We start from the raw sequence: 23,893 nt of genomic DNA, 5'->3' as shown, positions 1-23,893 counted from the left end.
CAAAGAAAATGATAAGATAAAAAGTGAATTCAAGGCTTTGTGTTTTTTAAGTGTTACTTTGTTTTTGATGATAATCTGTTTTTCATACTTCTGTGGGTATATTTCTGCCTTATTTTTATTTACAGTCCAGTTACTTGATTATAAAAATAGGTGATAATAAAACTGTTACGTTTGTATTTCAGAGACTTCATAATTGATGGTTTATCAGTGGAGAGAAATCATGTTCTTGTTAGGATAAATCTTATTGGTGGGCCATTAGAGCGGATTTTGCCTCCAAGGGTACTGGAGAAGGTGAGTGGGATGGAGACGAGGGGGGAATATTTTCCTGACATATTTTGAAGCAAGGTAGTCAACTCTAGTGACACTTAACAGCATTGACTTTGAAATATCTGCATCAAAGAGTTGAACTTCTGCTACTTGAAAACTTTAGAATGCATGTGAATATCTTAAAACTAAAACAGTATTCTTGATGTCCAGGTATCATAAGTGCTGCTTCTGTAGTAGAGTATGGTATTTTGTTTAAAAAGTTGTCATTTTTCCTACGTGTCTTTGATTTTTTTTTTTTTTTTTGCTTTCAATGTCTTTCTCTTTTATGATTTGTAACTTTTATTAGGTGACTATATTCTTTTTGTATTTCTTTGACAGTATGTAGTACCTCTATTTCCATCAATATTCACAGAGTTTGGTTTTTTCAAGATTTGTTGTTGTTGAGTACATTCTTGCTTTGCCTGTCACTCTGGGAAGGATGAGATAGAAATGATTGACAGCACAAGAGACACAGTTTGGCGAACAAAATCACAATTGCAGGGTTTGTTTTGAAGGCTATAATTTTCCTTAAATAAAAAAATATGTAAAACTATCATCGTGAGTCCTAGTTGCTAGGACAAGTTACCAGATGTCTAGCTTCAGTGTTGTTTCTGTTATGCTTCATTTTAATTATTTGCCACTAAAATAATGAATTGCAATATCAAATAGCTTTTGGTTAGGTGGGAAGCTACTCTAAAAGTTATCAGAGAAAAAGGTACTTTACATTCATAATATTTCAGAAACTTTTAAAACTCAATAATATTTTAAACAACATCCTAAAGACACCTGTTTCACTTTGTGTTCAGGGTGATGATCCATATCCTTGGCCAATGTTTTCATCATATCCTTTGCCAAACTGCTATCTTTCAGAAGTTACAAGAAATGTTGATACAAAGCATGGTAAAAATTTACTGTTATATATCATATTCTTTTTAATATCTTTGTCATAATTTATAAAAAGGTGAAATATTTTGAAGGAAGAGCATGATGGTTAATGTTATGTGTCAACTTGACTAGGCCATTATTTCCAGTGGTTTGGCAGATATTATGTAATCATCATTTTGCAAGCTGATGTGAGCAGCCAATCAAATGAAATGGGAGTTTCCTTGGTGGTGTGGCCTGCATCCAATATGTATGTATATTTGGGTGTTTTGACAAAGCTTGCTCTCTCTCAATCTTGCATCTGACTTGTCAACCTCTGACTTTCAGTTCTTGGGATGTGAGCAAGCAGACTACCCCCAGACCTGCAGATTTTGGGTTTGTTAGCCTCCGCAACCACATGAGTCTGGAAAAGCCTCCACCCTGATGCCTGACACATGGATTTGGGACTTGATAGCCTCCACAACTGTGTCAGCCATTTTCCTTGAAATAAATGTCTCTTTGTCTCTCTCTCTCTATATATATATACACACACACAAGCGTGTGTGTGTGTACATGCACACTGTATGTACATTAACCATCATACTCTCCATTGAAATAAATGTCTCTTTCTTTCTCTGTATGTATATGTATATGTGTGTGCGTGTGTGTGAGTGTGGGTGTATACACTTCACTGGTTTAGCTCCTCTAGAGAACCCAGCCTAAGACATTTGGAACTGAGAGTGGCTCTAGAGGAACAAAATCATAAGAATGAGTTTTCTGAATTGGTTCTTAAGTCTAACTGGTCTTAAAGGCACTGATGACTCTGCCTCCAGTAGTAAAGAGGGCACTGCTAATCCATGGTGTGAGGTGGCAATAGAAATATGCAGAATATCACTACCATTGGGTCAAATATAATGAAAACTATGGTGCCCAACTTTGTAGAGGTCACAGACTTTTAAAGAATTAGATACTTGTGTACTAGTATGATTTAATGGACTAATATGTAGTCTGCTATGATAGCATGTAAGCAGAGCACCCTTATAAATTAAATTATGTCTGAAGTAAGGCATGAGGTATGAATGTCTATCTTCTGGCCAAGAGAAGGGCATTTTTGGTAAAGGGAAATAGCAGAGGGACTGGAAGGAGCAAGTGATATTCAGGGAACTGAGAGCAGTTCAAAGATGACTGGGATTTTGAGTATGAGGGCAAGAGTGATAGGAGATAAGACTGAACACGTAAGCCATGTACACCCTATAATTCCATTTCTCTCATTTTGTTTACTACATAATTCCTTGAAGGAGTTGTCTATACTTAGTATTCTAGTTTCTTTCCTCCCTTTCTCTCTCTTTTTTTCTAAAATCTTGTTTTTAATTGTATAAATATAGAGAATGTGTTCTCCAGTTCAACATGGTGCCATTTCTCATTCAATGGCACCAGTTATATACATCATGTTGTGTAACCATCACCAATATCCTTTGCCATGTTTTCCATCCCCATAAATAAAAACTCAATGCTTCCTAAACAGTAATTCCCCTCATTTCCCTTCCTCTTTTCCCAGGTAGCAATTATTAAATTCTGATCTCTTTATATTTGCCTTTTCTAGGTACTTCATATTAGTGAGATCATGTAATATTTGTCGTTTGGTGATTGACTTATTTCACTCAGCATAATATTTTCAAGGTTCATCCATGTTGTGGCATGCATCAGGACTTCATTTCTCTTTATGGCAGAGTAATATCCCATTATATGTATATACCGCATTTTGTTTATCCATTCATCTCTTGATGGGTATTTTGGTTCTTTCCACCTTTTGGCTATTGTAAATAATGCTGCAATGAGCATTGGTATACATGTGTCGCTCCTTTCAAGCCTCTTGGGTGTATACCTAAGAGGGGAATTTCTGGGTCATGTGGTAGTTTTATGTTAAACTTTTTGAGGAATCACCGAACTCTTTTGTACAATAGCTATGCCATTTTGCACTATCACCAGCAATGGGTGACAGTTTCATTTTCTCCATATCCTCACCAACAATTGTTATTTTTTTATTTTTTAAATCGTAGCCATCCTAATGGAAGTGAAGTGGCATCTCATTGTGGTTTTGATTTGCATCTCCCTTATGGCTAGTGATGTTGATCATCTTTTCATATGTTGTTGGCCATTTGTATATCCTCCTTGGTGAAATGTCTATTTGGATTGTTTCCCCATTTTTTAATTGGGTTGTCTTTTTCATGTTATTTGTATGTATTCTTTATATATTCTGAATATTAAACTCTTATAGGATATACGGTTCCCCAGAATATACTCCCAGTCTGAGGGGTGTCTTTTCATTTTGTTGATAAAGTTCTTTGGTGTATAGAAGTTTTTTTTTTTTTTTTTTTTTTAACTTTGATGAGATACCATTAATCTATTTTGTCTTTTGTTGCTTGTGCTTTCAGTATTATATCTAAGAATCTGTTGTTAAAGACTAAGGCACAAAGCATTACCTCTGTGTTTTCTTCTAAGGGTTTTATGATTTTAGGTCATACATTTAGATCTTTGATTCATTTTGTGTTAGTTTTTGTGTATGGTGTGAGGTATAGGTCTAACTTTATTCTTGAACCCACTCTAATCAAGCTTTCATCCCTATACTACTAAATGAATTCCCTAGCATTGCATCCACTGGGCACATCTCAGTCCTCATCCTTCTAGACCTATCAGTATCACTTGACACTATTGATCCCTCTCTTTTTTGAAACATATTTTTTACTTGGCTTCTAGAAAATATACTTATCTGAGTTTCTTCCTGTGTTTCTGGCCAAGTATTCTTTGTCACCTTTGCTGGATTTTTTACATCTCTCCAACCTTTAAACTTTGGCGTGCCCCAGTTATCAGCTTTTCTTTTTTTTTTTTCCTATTTATACTTACCCTCGTGAGTATTTCATCTAGTCTTATGATTGAAATACTATCCAATATACTGATGGCTCTCAGATTTATATCTCTAGCCTTTATCTCTGCCCTGAATCCTGAGCTCATATATCCAACTGGCTACTTGACATCTTTTTTAGGAAGGTTAATAAGCATATCAAACTTAACAAGTCTGAGATGAACTTCTAATACACCCTCGATATTTGCTCCTCCTGTGTTCTTAATGACTTTAGAAATGGAGACTTTGTACTTCTAGTTTTTTAGGTCATAAACCTAGAGGCATCCTTTGACTCCTCTTTCTTTCTTACTCTACATCTAATCAGCAAGCAAATCCTCTTGACTAAACATATCCAAAATAAAGCCACTTTCACTTTGTGTGTTGCCACTCTTATCTTTTTTTTGATACATTTATATATTGCAGTAACCTGTGTTCAGTCTGTTTTCAACACAGAAGCCAGAATGATGCTGTTAAAACATGGGTTGAATCATATAACTGCTCTGATTAAAACTCTTCTATGGCCCCACACAATTGTGACACATGCTCTGTTATAGAGAAAAAAAAATTTTTTTATAGAGAGTTTAGTACAATTTCAAGCTCCTTTATTTAATTCCATTTTCTCCTGACACGTTAGACGTGGACTTCTATTAACTTTTGCTTGTCCCTAAAACACAAGCATTTGATTAAGACATTATTTCCAATTTAACAACAGTATCTGATACTTTCTTTTAGTAAGAGTGGTCTTGACTTTAACATGATTCCCATTAAGGAGGAGAGAATGATGTAGGCAGCAGTGGATAGCCCAAGAGGTGCTTCAGGAAGGGATTTACAAAGATATATTCAATTCAGAATTCTGATATGTCATTATTCTGTTACTTATGTTTGTACTTTTAGTAGGATGACGGAAGTGGGAGAGAAATCAGGACGATGTTTAACTTCTCTTTGTACCTGCGAGAAACAGTGATGGTATCTTTGTGAACTCAAATAGAAAACTATAGCCAAATGTGTTTCTAACAGATATACAGCTAAATCAAAAGTAATGCGTCTGGTTAGTTAAAAAAAATACACATTAATTTTGCACTGTTAAAAATGCTATGCTTAAGCTGGTAATACTTTAAGAAATAGTTATTTTAACAGCAAGAATTCATATACTTTTCACTTCTGTTTTTGTAATTCAGAAATAATGACTCAGTGATTCTGATAGGTGTTATTTTAGTCATCATTTACACTGCAAAATTTTGAGGTATCATTTCATTGTTGTGGAAAGAAATCACTTTAGTTGTGTGCACATGGTGACATGCCTCCTCATTTGTCTCTTAACTTCTACATTTACACTCCTTGCTACAGTTAGCATCTCTTCATCTGTTAAATTGCCTTGTGTTAGTTCGTTGGCATCAGTTTTAGCTATTAGGTGATTCATCTTCATCTGTAAATAAGAATCTGAGACAGCATCTTGTTCAGTTATTTTTCTTTGTGTATATTTTAGGGTCACCATATTAAAATGTAAGCAACCCTTTAAAAGCTATTGATCAAATTATCTACTGTACGTGTAGATATGTATCATCTCACATATATACATGAAAAAATTCTCTTTCTATGTGGTAGAAATAATCACCATTCAAAATATCATTTTCATTTTACCCAATAGTTTAGCTACTCAGGAAGAAGTGTACTAGCATAGTAACTTATATTGTTACCTGTGCAGAAGATAAGAAGAGGCAAGGAGATGGGGAAAAAAGAGGAGTACATTGACCAAAGGCAAATAACAATTAGCATGTCAAGCGCTGTTAAAATGAACTACTGGAGGTTGACTCATAATGCCTTTTCTTTATGGAACAGGAAGATAATGAGATAGCAGTCTGTTTGTTTTTGCTTTTCTGAGTTAAAAGTAAAGCCAGTCCATTCGGTGTTTAATTTTGGAATGTTTAGGATGGGGACTTCTTTTCAAAGGAGAAAGGGAAATCCAGCACTTCAATACTTGGTGTTAAAGATGACTTGAACGATTGGATAGGATACTTTCCTTATAAAAGAAGAAAAACGAGGGGTTAGGAGAATAAAGGAAAAATTAAAAGTTCAGGCCTAATTTTATTTTATAAGTTGTGAAACTTAATGTGGCCTTGTACTTTTACCCCCATGTGTTATGCCTACTTCCTATCAGTTTATGTTTATTAGTAGTAAAAATACTTAAAAAATTTTCAAAAATATTGGGAACAGATATTTAGAGAGGAGAGTTATGAGACTGGATTCCTCCTCTTCAGTTGTGCAAAAAATGTATCGGTAAGATGTAACAGGTAGTGGTACTATAAAGAAGTTGATACGGAGAGCTTTGGGGCCCAATCAAATAAAAAAGGGTTACAAGGCAACCAGTTCAAGTCTTAAAAGTGTGCTGCAGGCCACGCTAATAGTGACTTCATACCACAATTAGATCATTTTCTTCTGGTTATGGGAAGCATTAGAAAGACATATCTCAATGAGGTAAGAAATATGCTCTTTTTCCCTTTCTAGCATCTCATATTCATTTATTGCTTTTATAATGTTTATTCAGGCTGATTTAGAAAAAACTGTATCCTTATATACCTAAAACCCATTGCTGTCAAGGGGATTCTGATTCATAGTGACCATGTGGGACAGAGTAGAATATTTTCCAAGGAGCTGCTGGTGAATTCGAACTGCCAGTCTTTTGGTTAGCTGCAAGCTCTTAACCAGTGCACTGCCAGGGCTGTGGAATTTGTATCTTTATTAAAAAACTGAATTTGTATTCACTCAGTTTGGGCTTGGTACCTTCAAAGAGGAGAGTATGTTTTTTTGTTTGTTTTTGTCAGTGCTCGTATCTTTCTGGTGCTGTGTACAGAGTTGGAGAAGCACGGCGCTGAGTCACAGGGTCACTGACAGGCCACTCTGATCTTAGAAATTCAAATGGGCTACAGACTGGAATCCTCAAGTGTATTAGTAACTCCCAATAGAAATAAATTTGAGCATATCCTACTAACGCTTTAGTAGTCAGTTTTTATATATATATTCCTCCAGAGGCCCTTCCTGAAACCTTGGGTCTTTTTTGGAAGTAGGTGAGAGTGATATCTAATGTGAGCCACCTGTATAATGGATCTGTGACTTTACCATTCTCCTCATCTCCCTTGCCCTTCACTTTCTCTGTGTCCTTTGTCTTTCTGTAGTAATTATCATAAATATTCTGCATCAAACATACAGGTATTCTTTTTTTTTAAACAGCTTTCCTGAGATACATCTCCCATGCCAGTTTGCCCCTTTGAAGTGTACAGTTCTGTGGTTTTTAGTATATTCACAGGTATGGTAACCATCACCACAATCGACTTTAGAACATTTTCATCACCTCATAAAGAAAACCTGTACCCTTAAATTTTTACCCCTCCCCCCATTCCTCCCACTTCCCCTAGCCCTAAGCAATTACTAATCTACTTTCTGTATTTCTAGATTTCCCTATTCTAACCTTTCATATAAATGGAATCACATAGTATGTAGTATTTCGGGACAGGCATTTTACACTTAACTTAAGGTTTTCAAGGTTTGTCCATGTTGTGGCATATATTAGCACTTCATTCCTTTTTACGGCAGAATGATATTCCATTGTATGAATAGACCACAATCTGTTTATCCATTTATCCATTGATGGGCATTTAGGGTGTTTACACATAAATAAAGCTATAAATATTAATGTACAATTTCTGTGTGAATATATGTTTTTATTTATCTTGGGTATATACCTAGGAGTGGAATTGTTGGGTCATATGATAACTCTATGTTTAATTATTTAAGGGACTGCTAGACTATTTTCCAGAGCAGCTTCACCATTTTACCTTCTCAACAGTCGTGTATGAGGGTTCCGATTTCTCTACATCCCTGTTTTCCGACCTTTTCATTCTAGCCATCCTAGTGGGTGCACAGTAGTATCTCACTGTGATTTTGATTTGCGTTTCCCTCATGATTAATGAGGTTGAACATCTTTTCATGTGCTTACTGGCCATCTGTATATCGTTATTGTCAAAATGACTATTCAGATCTTTTGCCCATGTTTTAATTAAGTTGTGTGTCTTTTTATTGTTGAGTTATAAAAGTTTTTTATGTGTTCTAGAATCAAGTCTCTTCTCAAATACATGATTTGCAAATTTCTTTCACTTCTTAAACTCTGTTAAATTTCTGCCTCTGGGCCTTTGCTCTTACTATTCATTCCGTTTCCTCATAGTACTAATTCCTACTCTTCCCTTGGGTGCCTTCTTATTAATCTTTTAGATGTCATTTCTTCAGAGAAGCTATTCAACCTTATCTAAAATATACTTCCTCCTCTGCTAATCTTTCTCAGGTCCATTGTTTATTTCTTTAACAGCACTTATTATATCTTGAGCATCTGTACAATGAGATTATACATTTATTTGTTCACTGTCTGCTAAGTTAGAATGTAAAATTTAACATCCATGAGGCAAAGATGCTGTCTGTCTTTGGTAGTAGGCAGTACATAAATATTTATTGAGTGAACTTTATTGATGACTTAATATGCTATTTCTTTTGCCTTTGTTCTCCCCATCATCATACTCTCCTCCAAGGCTTTCTAAGTATTCCTTCTACACTAATCAGATGTTTATTTAGAAAATTTTACTTGTTCTCCCCATCATCATACTCTCCTCCAAGGCATTGAGTATTCCTTCTACACTAATCAGATGTTTATTTAGAAAATTTTACTTGTTCCCTGGAATAACCTCTGATCTGACTCATTTTCTGTAGCATGAATAGCTTTGAACTTGTAAAGTTCCTTGAGCTAGATAGACTTCTATATATATCATTCATGAAGTAGATACCTTTATTATAGTTATTTTATCATTTACAAAGTGATACTTTACATTTTTTATAGTGCATAAAAGATGTGCGCTGTTAACATTACACCCCATTTTTCCAGAATTGAAAAAAATAACCAAAAAATGCGTAGCCTTTTATTCTGTGATTACTTCAAATTTAGTCTCTCATAGCTTCAATATCTTACTTTACTGCTTCCTCTACTGCATTTCTACTTATAGGAAATTGATTTTCTGCCTGGCAAAATGTTCTCTTTCAAATGCCCTGTAAAGTAGTAAACTCCATGCTGGTAATCATTCCCTGCCTTAGAATGCACCACGTAATATTAACATTTTTATAGTCAGGCTGTTCAGATATTCTCAGCCAATATTTTAGGTGACATTAATCTTATTTGAGAAAACAGAGCATTTTAAAGTTCATAATATGTAAGATATAAACATAACCCTCTGTAGAATCTTTTTATTTGCTTCAACACAAAACAGTTTTTCTTACTATAAATTAAATGCTATAAGGAAGGAGGATGTCATACAAAATTGAAACAAATTCTAGTTAGAATTTACTTTTAATGGTTAATAAACTTTCAGCTCTCAGTGAATTCATTGGAAAATATGTCTTGAATCTTCATGTTCTCTGTGTTAATCAAATGTCTGTGAGGATCATACTATGTTCTTAAGGCAAGGACCATGAATCTAAGTCACCATATTAACTCTGTATTATTTCCAGAGATATGATACTTTATAAAAACAGCACAAGTGAAGATGAAGCCATTGGCAATATTAATATATTAATATGTTGGGGTATGAGAAAGTCTTTTTGGAAGACATTATTTTATATAAAGTTGATTTTGGACATTTTGTAGTTACAGAGTACTATTTACAGAACCCAAACCAAACCAAAAAAAAAAAAAAAAAAACCAAACCCCTTGCCATTGAGTTTATTCTGACTCATAGCAACCCTAGAGGACAGAATAGAACTGCCCCATAGGGTTTCCAAGGAGCGCCTGGTGGATTCGAACTGCTGACCTTTTGGTTAGCAGCCATAGCTCTTAACTACTACACCACCATGGTTTACAGAACCCATTAGATGCTTATTACAATGTATTTTTAGTCAATGAGGAAAGAACTAATATGGGATAAAGTTTCTAAGTTAGAAATGGAGCCGAAGAACAAGAGGACCACGTTCTCTGTCTCTGAAGTTATGCAATGTTTAGTGCATGAGTAATAAAGTTCATTTACTTTATATTTATATGTCTAGGACATCAACAGCTTTTATCCTAGTGCATGGCCTCTCCTCTGTTCCAATTATCAAGGCATGCCGATATTATTTTAAACTATTTGCATTGAAATATACTGAAATTTACCCTTTTCAAGTACAAATGCCTGTTATTATGTTACTGGAATAATAGTCTTAATTTTAACAAGACAACTTTCATTAATCTGTGCTGATTTTGTTTAATAAATTTTCTTACTCTCCCTGAGTGTAACTCGTTATTCACTGATACTGGTTCTTGCTAACACTTTGGCGATTAATACTTTCTGTTTTTCCAGAAGTCCACGTCCATGTCCTCGATGAGTTATCTTCATTTCATTTCTTTTTAATTTGCAAATGGATGACAATCCATTGTACACTCTTAATAGTATAAATTCAAAATTAGAATATTACCTAAATGGTATGTAGAAATGAACTTTTGAAGAGAGGAAAGGGGAAAAGGAGATGAGCTATAATGGTAACTGTATTCTAACAAAAGAATGAAAATTGCCCAATCAACAAATGGCTAGACTGGATTGCCTTCATTAGCAGTATGAAAAATTATGTAAAATTTAGGGTTACCACCCCTCCTCCAATCAACCAAAAATAGAATCACATAGGCGTGAGTATGAAAGTGCTTTGAAAAATAGTATGGTCCTGTATAAAATGTAATGCATCATGATGATGGATGTTGTTGTTTGCTCTGATTTCAGAAGTCTTTTATATTGTGTCTTGCACATATAGTCAGTCTATAAATATTTTTAAAGATGAATTTGCTCTTTTATAAAATACTTATCTAGGCCTTTATATCAAGTCAGACATTTTTTCCTTTCCTTATCGTTTCTAACCTTGGAATTAAGATTTATTTTCTGCAGATAAAGGTAATTGACTTTTATTTGACATCATTCTGTTAACAGAGAAGACTGGTAGTATGACTGAGATTATGGTTTCTTTCCTATGTAGTAAATCTTGAGCTGCAGCTTTTGAAATACTTGGTTTAAAAATCAGAATAAGTATTTCTTTTGAATAGTAAAACTTTTTACTTTCATGTACTAAAGATTGAAACAAAGATACCTATAACAACCAGGGGAAATAGCTCATCTGCTAGTTTAGATGCAGTAGAATGATAAGGGAAAGCTGACTTTTAACTATTCACTGATTCCTCCCATAGTAACTGCCTGGTTATCAAATGGAAAAATAGTATGGTAAATACAAAATGAGGAATAATGTATATAAAATATAGATGTCATGTCTTAAGAATCCACAGTTGTTCCAACAAAATAGACTCATAGACCAAAAACCCATTGCCGTCGTGTCCATTCCAACTCATAGCGACCCATAGGACAGAGGAGAACTGCCCCATAGGGTTTCCAAAAAGCAGCTGGTGGATTCAAACTGCTGACCTTTTTGGTTAACAGCTGAGCTCTTAACCATTGTGCCACGAGGGCTCCGAAAGACCCATAAGAATGCCGAAATACAGAGATGGAAAGATGCCTAATTTCTCTATATTCTCTGCACATTTATGTCTTGGACACCACTCTAAAGTCTTCCATTGTTTATTATAACGGTAGCAAACTGAAATGATTACTATTACCAACGTGGAAGAAGAGCAGAAGGTAAGCAGAAACACAAACGGAATGCAAATATTCCACAAATAAGCCTCAGGATAAAGGAAAGTTGACTGTCTAAATTAAGACTAGGAATCTGTCATTAGTTTATGAAGTCTTCTGTTTATTTTATTTCATTTGTAGTATCTTATGATATTCTGTGTAGGGAAGGCACTTGACATTACTGATTGACATTAAAAGTTTTCTGTATAAATAGATTTTCTTTTGTATTTATGTTGAACTTTTTTCCTCTCCCAAACTTGAAGTTCTTTTTTTATAAATCTTTCTATGCAATCTATAATGTTTCTATGTAATCTATATAATCTTTCTTTTTATATAATAATATTTTGAGAAATAAATTATACGGTATCACCAAATACAAAAAGATTATACTGCTCACCATAACAAAGAATTTCATAGTTTAGATATGAATGTTTTCAGCTATGATTGTAAAATTTTAAACATGAAACTTGATATTTTCTGTTTTGTTATTTCCTTAGTTATAGTAAGGCACTAGTTTAAAATAGATTTTTGTTCTTTATCTTAGTTATCTAGTGCTGCTATAACAGAAACACTGCAAATGGATGGCTTTAACAAACAGAAGTTTATTGTCTCACAGCTTAAGAGGCTAAAAGTCCAAATTCAGAGTGCCAGCTCTAGAGGAAGGCTTTCTCTCTGTTGGTTCTGGAAGAAGATCCTTGTCATCAATCTTCCCCTGGTCTCAGAACTTCTCAGTGCAGGGCCCCTGGGTCCAAAGGATGTGCACTTCTGGCTCTTCTTGCTTGGTGGTAATGAGGTCCCCGTCTCTCTGTTTGCTTTTCTCTTTTATATCTCAAAAGATATTCACTGAAGGTGCAACCTAATCTTGTAGATTTAGTCCTACCTCGTTAGGATAACTGTCTCTAATCCTGCCTCATTAACGTCATGGAGGTAGGATTTACAACATATGGGAAAATCAAATCAGATGACAAAATGGTGGACAATCACAATACTGGGAATCATGGCCTAGCCAAGTTGATACATTTTTGGGGGATATAATTCAATCCGTAACATTCTACCCTTTGGCCCCCCAAAATTTGTGTCCTTGCCACATGTAAAACACATTCACCGCATCATATCATAGCAAAAGTCTTAAATCAATTCCAAGTCCAGTATCCAAAAAGTCTTTTTCATCTGCGAAATCTAGAATACAAGTTATCTGCTTCAAAAATATAATGGTGGAACAGACCCAAGCTAGACAATTCCATTAAAAATGGGTGAAGTTGGAGGGAAAGAAGGGATACCAGGCACCAGGCAAGTCAGCACAAAATATTACATTAGCCGTCAAAGCTTGAAAATAATCCCCTGTTTTCTGAGACTATTTAGACAATGGCCCTGCCCTCCAGACTCTAGGTATAAGCCACACTTTCCAGATTCTGAGTGGAAGCCCCTTGGCCCTGGCTTCAGCTCCACCTTCGAGGCCCACTGGAATGGCAGCTCGATTCCCTTGAATTTGGGTGACCCCATTCTTCTAATCTATCTGAGTGGTGACTCCACCCTTTGAGATCCCAGAGGTCATGGCCTTACCCGTTGAGACTGAGGCAGCTCTGATTCCTGTGTTCCTTGTCTCTTCAGCGTCTGCTTCTTGGTTCCTTGGTCCCTTGGGCCTCACCATCTGTGTCTGCTCTGCTGGGGCAAGTGTTCCAAAGCTCGTTAGCTCTGCTGAATAGTGCCTGGCAGCACCCCACTCCACCAGTAAACTTCAGCCTTAACACTCTCCAATTTTCCATAGTTGCCTATGTCATAGTGGTCTGATGGGACATCGAGAGTGTGCCCTGGTTTGTCTTACTAGAATCAGCAAACCTTTCTTGGGAAAACAAAATGGAAGTTTTTTATGATGACTTCATCTTAATCAGAAATATAATTGATATAGTAAGACATACTCTGTATCTAGAATACTGCATGATTAGAAGTATTCAAAAATGGTTGCTATAAAAATAAAGTGTAAGTTAAGAAATGAATTACTATATTCAGTCACCTAGACTATGAATTATTTTCTCTTTAAGCCCTAAGAAGTCAATATTCTTTTCATAACAGGAGGCTGGTTTACCCAGAAAAATGCTTGGAACCTCATATGAAGACACTTTAATGAAGATTTAAAAATTTACACTTTAGAGCACCTTATTGTAATATAGTCATTAGGGTTCTTGTAAGTGAATCATTTTGTACACACACTTACTTTTAGTTAAAGTTTAGTGAGGTCCAGTATAGACTTTAAACAAAATTCTGAACTGTAACTATTTATGTTATAAAATGTTATAGTGACATACTAATATGCTTGAAAGCTTTTAGTCACTGAAATAACTTGCAATTACACACACACACATCAATTTTTATATACAATGGAATACATCCATTTTAAGTGTATTGTTTGGTGAGTTTTGACAAACATTCATGCCCGTGTAACCATTACCACAACAAAATATAGACGATTTCCATGACCCAAAAAAGTTCCCTTGTTGGGGGCGGGGGTTATCCTGTGCATTGTAAGATGTTTAGCAGCAGTCCTGGCCTCTACCAATTAAATGCCAGTAGCAACACCCCCCTCCTCCAGTTGTGACGTCCAAAAATGCCTGTAGACATTGCCAGATGTCCCCAGAAGCACGTCCAGTTGAGAACCATTGCCATCGATTAGATTTTCGTCTTCTAGAATTTCACATAAATGGAATCAGATAGGATGTATTCTTTGTGTCCGGCTTCTTTCACTCAGCAGGATAACTTGAGTATTGTCCAGGTTGTTACATATATCAATAGCTTGTTTGTTTTTACTGAATGAGATTCCAGTATTGATAAACTACAGTTTGTTTAAACATCTAATTTTTGTTCCTGTTTTCGTTAAATTCTTCTTAAGAATAGCTGCTTAAAAATCTTTGCTAATTTTATCATCTCAGTTATTTCTGAGTCATTGGGTGCAGTGGTTAAAGCACTCAGCTGCCAACCGAAAGATCAGCAGTTCGAACACACCAGCTGCTCCTCTGGAGAAAGATGTGGCAGTCTCCTTCTGTAAAGATTTATAGTGGTGGAAACCCTATGGAGCAGTTCTACTTTGTGCTGTTGAGTTGCTCTGAGTCGGAATTGGCTCGAAGGCAGTGGGTTTTAGTGATTTTTCATCAGATATTGGCTGTTATTAATTTTACATTGTTCAATGCCGGTTTTGTTATCTTACTGAAAGAGTATTAGACTCCTTTTGACAGGTAGTTAAGTTACTTGTGGACCAGCATTATCTTTCAAGGCTTTGATTTTTTTTGATAGGGTGAGTGTAGAGTTGCCTTTACTCTAGGGCTAGTATAATGCTATTCCTAAGATGTGACCTTTTTAGCACCTCCACTAAATCAGTCCCCCATGTGTCTGTCAGTTTGTCATACTGTGGGGGCTTGTGTGTTGCTGTGATGCTGGAAGCTATGCCACCGGTATTTAGATACCAGCAGAGTCACCTATGCAGGACAGGTTTCAGCTGAGCTTCCAGACTGAGACAGACTAGGAAGAAGGACCCGGCAGTCTACTTTTGAAAAGCATTAGCCAGTGAAAACCTTATGAATAGCAGCGGAACATTGTCTGATATAGTGCCGGAAGATGAGCCCCGCAGGTTGGAAGGCGCTCAAAAGATGAGTGGGGAAGAGCTGCCTCCTCAAAGTAGAGTCGACCTTAATGACGTCAATGGAGTAAAGCTTTCGGGGCTTTCACTTGCTGATGTGGCACAATTCAAAATGAGAAGAAACAGCTGCAAACGTCCATTAATAATTGGAACCTAGCATGTACGAAGTATGAATCTAGGAAAATTGGAAATCGTCAAAAATGAAATGGAACATATACACATCGATATCCTAGGCACTGGTGAGCTGAAATGGACTGATATTGCCCATTTTGAATCAGACAATCATATGGTCTACTATGCTGGGAATGACAACTTGAAGAGGAGTGGTGTTGCATTCATCGTCAAAAAGAATGTTTCAAGATCTATCCTGAAGTACAACGTTGTCAGTGATAGGATAATACCCATACTCCTACAAGGAAGACCCATTAATACGACTATTATTCAAATTTATGCACCAACCACTAGGGCCAAAGATGAAAAAATAGAAGATTTTTATCAGCTGCTGCAGTCTGAAATTGATCGAACATGCAGTCAAGATGCATTGATAATTACTGGCAATTGGAATGCAAAAGTTGGAAACAAGAAGGATCAGTAGTTGGAAAACATGGCCTTGGTGATAGAAGCAATGCCGGAGATTGAATGATAGAATTTTGCAAGACCAACGACTTCTTCATTGCAAATACCTTCTTTCACCAACATAAATGGCGACTATACACATGGACCTTGCCAGATGGAACGCACAGAAATTAAATTGACTACATCTGTGGAAAGAGATGATGGAAAAGCTCAATATCATCAGTCAGAACAAGGCCAGGGGCTGACTGTGGAACAGACCATCAATTGCTCATATGCAAGTTCAAGCTGAAACTGAAGAAAATCAGAGCAAGTCCACGAGAGCCAAAATATGACCTTGAGTATACACCACCTGAATTTAGAGACCATCTGAGGAACAGATTTGATGCATTGAAGACTAGAGACTGAGGACCAGACGAGTTGTGGAATGACATCAAGGACATCATCCATGAAGAAATCAAGAGGTCACTGAAAAGACAGGAGAGAAAGAAAAGACCAAGATGGATGTCAGAGGAGACTCTGAAACTTGCTCTTGAGCATCAAGCAGCTAAGGCAAAAGAAAGAATTGATGAAGTAAAAGAACTGAACAGAAGATTTCAAGGGCCTCTCGAGAAGACAAAGTAAAGTATTATAATGACATGTGCAAAGAGCTGGAGATGGAAAACCAAAAGGGAAGAACACGCTCAGTGTTTCTCAAGCTGAAAGAACTGAAGAAAAATTCAAGCCTCAAGTTGCAATAGTGAGGGATTCCATGGGGAAAATATTAAATGATGCAGGAAGCATCAAAAGAAGATGGAAGGAATACACAGAGTCATTATACCAAAAAGAATTAGTTGATATTCAAACATTTCAAGAGGTGGCATATGATGAGGACCTGATGGTACTGAAGGAAGAAGTCCAAGCTGCTCTGAAGACATTGGCAAAAGAAAGGGCTCCAGGGATGGATGGAATATCAATTGAGATGTTTCAACAAACAGATGCAGCGCTGGAGGTACTCACTGGTCTATGCCAAGAAATATGGAAAACAGCTTCCTGGCCAACTGACTGGAAGAGATCCATATTTATGCTTATTCCCAAGAAAGGTGATCCAACCAAATGTGGAAATTATAGAACAATATCATTAATATCACACGCAAACAAAATTTTGCTGAAGATCATTCAAAAACGGCTCCAGTAGTATTTCGACAGGGAACTGCCAGAAGTTCAGGCTGGTTTTAGAAGAGGACATGGAACCAGGGATATCATTGCTGATCTCAGATGGATCCTGGCTGAAAGCAGAGAATACCAGAGGGACGTTTACCTGTGTTTTATTGACTATGCAAAGGCATTGGACTATGTGGATCATAACAAACTATGGATAACACTGGGAAGAATGGGAATTCCAGAACACTTAATTGTGCTCATGAGGAACCTTTACATAGATCAAGAGGCAGTTGTTTGGACAGAACAAGGGGATACTGATTGGTTTAAAGTCAGGAAAGGCGTGCCTCAGGGTTGTATCCTCTCACCATACCTATTTAATCTGTATGCTGAGCAAATAATCCAAGAAGCTGGACTATATGAAGAAGAACGGGGCATCAGGATTGGAGGAAGACTCATTAACAACCTGCGTTATGCAGATGACACAACCTTGCTTGTTGAAAGTGAAGAGGACCTGAAGCACTTACTAATGAAGATCAAAGACCACAGCCTCCGGTATGAATTACACCTCAATATAAAGAAAACAAATATCCTCACCAGTGGACCAGTGAGCAACATCATGATAAACAGAGAAAAGATTGAAGTTGCCAAGGATTTCATTTTACTTGGATCCGCAATCAACAGCCATGGAAGCAGCAGTTAAGAAATCAAAAGACACATTGCACTGGTCAAATCTGCTGCAAAGGACCTCTTCAAAGTGTTGAAGAGCAAAGATGTCACCCTGAAGACTAAGGTGTGCCTGACCCAAGCCATGGTCTTTTCAATCACATCATATGCATGTGAAAGCTGGACAATGAATAAGGAAGACTGAAGAAGAGTTGACACTTTTGAATTGTGGTGTTGGCAAAGAATATTGAATATATCGTGGACTGCCAAAAGAACGAATAAACCTGTCTTGGAAGAAGTGTGTCCAGAATGCTGCTTAGAGGCAAGTATGGCGAAACTGCGTCTTACTTACTTTGGACATGTTGTCAGGAGGGATGAGTCCCTGGAAAAGGACATCATGCTTGGCAGAGTATAGGGTCAACAGAAAAGAGGAAGACCCTCAACAAGGTGGATTGACACAGTGGCTGCAACAATGAGCTCAAGCATAACAACGATTGTAAGGATGGCTCAGGACCAGGCAGTGTTTCGTTCCGTTGTGCATAGGGCTGCTATGAGTCGGAACTGACTCGACGGCACCTAACAACAACAACAACTAAATCAATACCCTGGTACTTAACTGGGACTCTCCACTGTCTTTGGAACTCTGACACTTAGCCTTATGTGAGCTATGAGAATTATTTAATTCACAGCTTCCAGCTGTTCTGTGCCCAGCGTTGTGGATTTTCTCTCTTCATCCGAACAGCTGACTATTCAGCAATGGACTCAACAAATCCCTATGCAGATTTCTGGACCTCTTTTCCTGTTCCTCCTCTCCAGTACTCAACTGCACGTATTTTAACCTCCTAAATCTCTCTGCATTTTGATTTTTGTCAACGCAACTTGGCAAGACCTCCATGCTGTCCTTGGCATCATGCACAGTAATCTTGAAAGCACTTCCAAGAAGAAAAGAAGAACAATTATAAAGCTCACCTCACTGGCTTCCCTTTTTTCAGGCCTCACAGTCCTGCATTGCCTATTTGCCAATGTTTGAAACACTTGATATATATATATATATTTTTTTTTTCCTTTCAGTTTTCTAGTTGTTTACAACAGGAAGAAAAGTCTACTCCCAGTTCCTTCATCATGACAAGAAGCAAATCTCTATTTTTTTATTCTTGTTTTTCTGATCGTAAAAGTGCTCCATATAGAAATTTTAGGAAACATAGGATGCTGTAACTAAAGAGAGAAAATCATGAATACACCTACTCCTCACTTATTGACTATCTCGTTATCGGACATTTCACATTTACAACAATAGTAAAAAATAATCCCTCTCTTCACTTATGGACATGATTAGGTTCCAGAGGCCAGGTTGTTATGCCAAGTACATCATTACATAATTGCCAAATTACATCATTGCATAACTATCCAACTATTTTGCGCATTAACATTGTACATCTGGCAGTAATGAATGCCAAGGTGCAAGGTGATAGTAATGCTGGCTGTGATGGTTAATGTTATGTGTCCACTTGGCTGGGCCATGATTCTAAGAGACTTGGCAGTTATGTAATGATGTAGTCATCCTCCGTTTTGTGATCTGATGTGGTCATCTTCCATTTTCGCATAATACCGATTTTTGCATAATGACCTGGTCTTTGGAACCTAGCCATGTTGGTGAGGAGTGGGAATACTTATTACACTCATATGATTACTAGTTTAGAGTTGTGTATTTCCCCTTCCCTTGCCTCATTTCTCTATATCAAGGGACCTCTGCTGGAATACCACCGTTAGCTTCTCTTGGAGCTCCCCACTCATTCTGCTCAAAGAAAGGATAATGACTGATAGATGAATTTGAGCGAAGGAATGGAAAATCCTTGGTTTGCCCTTCTTCTATTCTGTGTTTTGAAATTACCCTATCTCCAGGTTATGTTTTCTCCTCTTCTAAAAAGAACAGTTAGGAGAGGCCTTGGTTGTCTATCATTGTCTGTGACTGAATAGATATATACAGTTTAGGGGAGATATTTGGAAGTCTATGCGGCAATGGATCCAAACTGTGGTGTTTGATTTAGCTGGTTCAGTGCTAACATTGATATTTTGAACTCTATCTATCTATTCCTGTCTACTTCTCAGTGGTCCCAAATTTAGAGTAAAAAATAAAGGAATTATGCATTGGTCCCCTCAAACCCAACAATATTAACAAATATACATGTTTTTCACTTAATATTATGTCAAATTCCTAAATATTTTTAAAGTAGAAGAATACAAATTGAAAAAACATACACCCTAATTGATGGCTTGGGGAAACAGTAATCGGAATTATCAAAGGGTATATAGCTGTCTCTCTAAGAATCTTTTAACTCCCAGTTGCCTTTGAATTGGCTGTGACTCGTGATGACCTATTTCCAGATGAGCATTTCTCTATTGGCTCAAATCGTCTCCAGGTACCTATTCTGGGCCCTTCATCCCCGCCACCTACTGGTAGATTCAAGTGCATACCAAATCTGCTGCTTCAATTCTAATTTTAGTACCTGGTGTTCTTTTCCTTAGAATGAGATGATAAGTGAAACAAAATAACACATCTAAAAGGCAAGAAACAGGAAAGTGAGAGGAGGACATAGAGCAGGAGGGAAGAGGGAAAAGATAACGTAGGATTTATTAATAGCATGTAACTTATGAAAGAGTTATGGGGATAGACATCCTCTGAAGGCAAAGTAGTGGTTTTAAAAGACAAGTAGAAGGGAAGAAATAGAGGAGGAACAAAGATTAAAAAAAAAAAAAAAAAAGCACAACTGTATTTGCATTTCAAATCATATGCCACTAATGACTCTTATTAGGCTCCAGGTAGTTTATTCTTGGGAAGATACTCTAAAAGGAAACAATAAAAATTCAGCTTCAGAGCTGTTGAATTAAATCTTTTAGTCAGTTGATATCAAGATACATATGTGTTAAAACTTTTAAAAATAATTTAAAATTTTCAACAAAATTTTCAGCTTTGTTGATATTTCTTGACTTTAAAGGTTTTGAGGGATTTTACTATTAAAATTATTTTCTCCTTTTATTTAATCAGCTTAATTTTTTTCTAGTTATTATTTCTCATTGGGGCTATTTGTGAAATGTTTCTGTATCATTCTTGATATTGAAATGGAATATATTAGCTTAGTACTAAATATCAGAATTATGCATTCCTTCAACAATACAATTCTTTTGGGTTTATGTGTATATTTGTGTATTAGTGCATATGTTTAGTATATGTATATTCATATGTTTGAGAGTAAATGCGTTAGCTTTGAGGTGAGAAAGCTTTTTTGTGTCCTAAATATCAAATAGGGAAATATTTATACAAATTATGATTTTATATATATATGTGTGTGTGTGTATAATGTAATATAATATAGTTTTCTATATAATAGTCATTATAAGTGTGTAAGCATACATATCTGTGTTTTTAAGGCTAAGAAAATGGAAATTTAAATCATGAGATTATTATAAACATTGACTACACTACTATAATCTGTGTGTATATATACTTTTTATGACATGTTTTACTAGGGCAGTGACCTATACATATTTATTGAATGAATTTTTACAAAGATTGGAAACAAAAACGAAATAACAAAGCTATGTTATGGTAGAAAGATTATTTAATTTATAAAATCTGTAAGAATAAGAGCTTGTTTTTTTATTAGAATTTTATTTGTTTTAAGAAAAAGTAAGAAAGATTTGATTGAAACCCTCTTTAGTAGCAAAATGACTGCTGGTATTTTCCTGGTAGGATTCAGGTAAAGAGTCTGAACCAAAATTGAGCCCTTAGATGTGAGGATGTCTTACAACCCTTCACCAAGCCTAAGTAGAACTTAGATAAATACATTTTGTAGTAATAGCATTCCCAAGCTACATCTTGAGGAAACAAATCAGGCCTTTGACCATGTAATATCAAAAGGTACTTGTTCCCTTTTGATCCTCAAAATCCCCTTCAAGAAAAGTAGTAAGGAAAAGGATGCAGGCTTATGTGAGTACTGATCTCATCATATACTCTTCTAGAAAATAAGAGAATGCCTTTGCTTTCTTTTTTTCTCCTTGAATTTTTACCACATGTGTAATAATATTTTATGTCTCTATGTATACATGCACTTATGACCTTTTTTTTTTTTTTTTTTTGGCTTTAACAGAAGTTTATTCTCTCACAGTTGAGGAGGTTAGAAGTCCCAATTCAGGGTGCCAGCTCCAGGGAAGGACCTTCTCTCTCTGTCGGTTCTGGGGGAAGGTCCTTGTGATTAGTCTTCCACTGGGTTAAGGAGTTTCTCAGTGCAGTGACCCCAGGTCCAAAGAACATGTTCTGCTCCTGGCTCTTCTTTCTTGGTGGTACTGAGGTCCCTCTCTCTGCTTGCTTCTCTCTCTCATATCTCGAAAGGGATTGACTCAAAATACAGCCTAATCCTGTACATTGTGTCCTGCTTCATTAACATAACTGCCTCTAATCTTGCCTCATTAACATCTTAGAGGTTAGGATTTAGAACACATGGGATAATTATATCAGATCATAAATGAAGGACAGCCACACAATACTGGAAATCATAGCCTAGCCAAGTTGACACACATTTTTGGGGGGCAGGATTCAATCCATAACACACAGTAAGTACTCTGTAGATGTTAGCTGTGAATATTATGATTACACTTTTTAATATCTTTATTGTGGTGTACTTTATAATTACATTTTTACTGTTAGAAAAGTATTTCTGACACCAAGCTAAAATCCTCCTCAGTTGTACCCCCAGAATCTCCTTAGAACCTGTCTTCTTCCTTGCTGGTTACAATCCCTTAAAGATTTGCAGTCATAGGCCAGAACTGTCTGATGGAACTTGGCCTGGCTTCCTTCCTCTGTGGTGGTGCCTCAGCCATTGGCTTATAGGATACAAACCCCTTGACAAGTCCCAGGACCACTGCAGGGCAGGGGCTGCTGCCTTCTACCCCAGAGCGCAGTACCTGGATCAGCTACATGATTTGTGGGGTCCAGTGCAAAATGAAAATGCAGGACCCCTTGTTCAAAATTATTAAGAATTCTCAGAGAGCAACAGCAGGGCATTAAACCAAGCATGGGGCCCTGTTCAAACGCACAGGCCACACATTCATGAAGCCAGCCCTGCACAGCACCTTGCATCTTTAGCTCTTCATCATTGTGCCTTTTCCTCAGCCCATCCCACATGTGCCAATGCTGAGGCTGAGCCTGGGCATCTCTTGGCACACCTGAGAAGTACTGGAAGTTCTTGGCAACAAGAGAATTAAAGCCCACTTGGCCTTTGGAGTCTACCAATTAGCTATAAGTCTACCTTCAACCTCACTGGCTGTAAGATCCAGTCTACCCCCCTCCTTCCCTGGCTCTCTTTGCCAAAGACAGCCCTCTGAGTTTAGTGGGTTAATGGGAAACTACCACTGCCGTTCCGGGCAACCAAAGATGAGTTTCATGACTTCTCTGTATTTGTTTTCTTGACTTATAACCTTTTTTTTAAATGACATTTAACACTCATTTAACGTATTACCCATTGATTTTCTTTTTATAAGCAATCTCATGGGAATAAGTAGCTTTAAAGCTACATGATTTAACTGAAGCTATTTTGTATTCATGAAATTACTTAGAAAAAAGAAAAGTCATCTTTTAGCATAAATACTCTTATCATCATTAGTAATTTTAGTATGTTTTTTTTAAGAAGAGAAAATAAATGTCTAGAGATTTAAATAAATAAAATTACACCTAAATGTACAAAAAGAATGAGTCAAATGTTCATGTTAGTCTACGTAATGAAATCTTTTAAGGTCCAGAGGTGCAAATCAAAACTGCAATGAGATGCCATCTTACCCCTGCAAAAATAACAGTGATCAAAAAACCAGAAAACAACTAATTCTGGTGAGGCTGTGGGGAGATTGGAACTCTTATACACTGCTGGTGGGATTGTAAAATAGTACAACCACTATCGAAAATGGTATGGTGCTTCCTCAAAAAGCTAGAAATAGAAATACCTTATGATCCAGCAATCCTACTCCTAGGTATATATCCAGGAGATGTAAGAGCAGTGATGTGACTAGATATATGCACACCTATGTTCACTGCAGCACTATTCATGGTAGCAAAAAGATGGAAACAACCTAAGTGCCTGT

General features: G+C 36.6%; 1 protein-coding gene across 8 annotated transcripts in view; it reads left to right on the top strand.

The window, feature by feature from the left end:
• The window catches only part of TBC1D32 (TBC1 domain family member 32), a 318,311-nt gene that overhangs the window by 191,194 nt on the left and 103,224 nt on the right, over window positions 1–23,893 (top strand). For all 8 annotated transcript variants that reach the window (XM_064290365.1, XM_023539436.2, XM_064290356.1 and 5 more), the window contains 2 exons: window positions 183–291; window positions 1,113–1,206. In XM_064290365.1, the coding sequence (XP_064146435.1) occupies window positions 183–291; window positions 1,113–1,206 (203 nt within the window). The remainder of the gene's footprint in view (window positions 1–182; window positions 292–1,112; window positions 1,207–23,893) is intronic.

Source organism: Loxodonta africana, chromosome 1 (assembly GCF_030014295.1).
Source record: "Loxodonta africana isolate mLoxAfr1 chromosome 1, mLoxAfr1.hap2, whole genome shotgun sequence".
NCBI lineage: Eukaryota > Metazoa > Chordata > Mammalia > Proboscidea > Elephantidae > Loxodonta > Loxodonta africana.
Note: the sequence above shows the minus strand (reverse complement) of the source record. Positions and strands in the feature narration are given on the sequence as shown.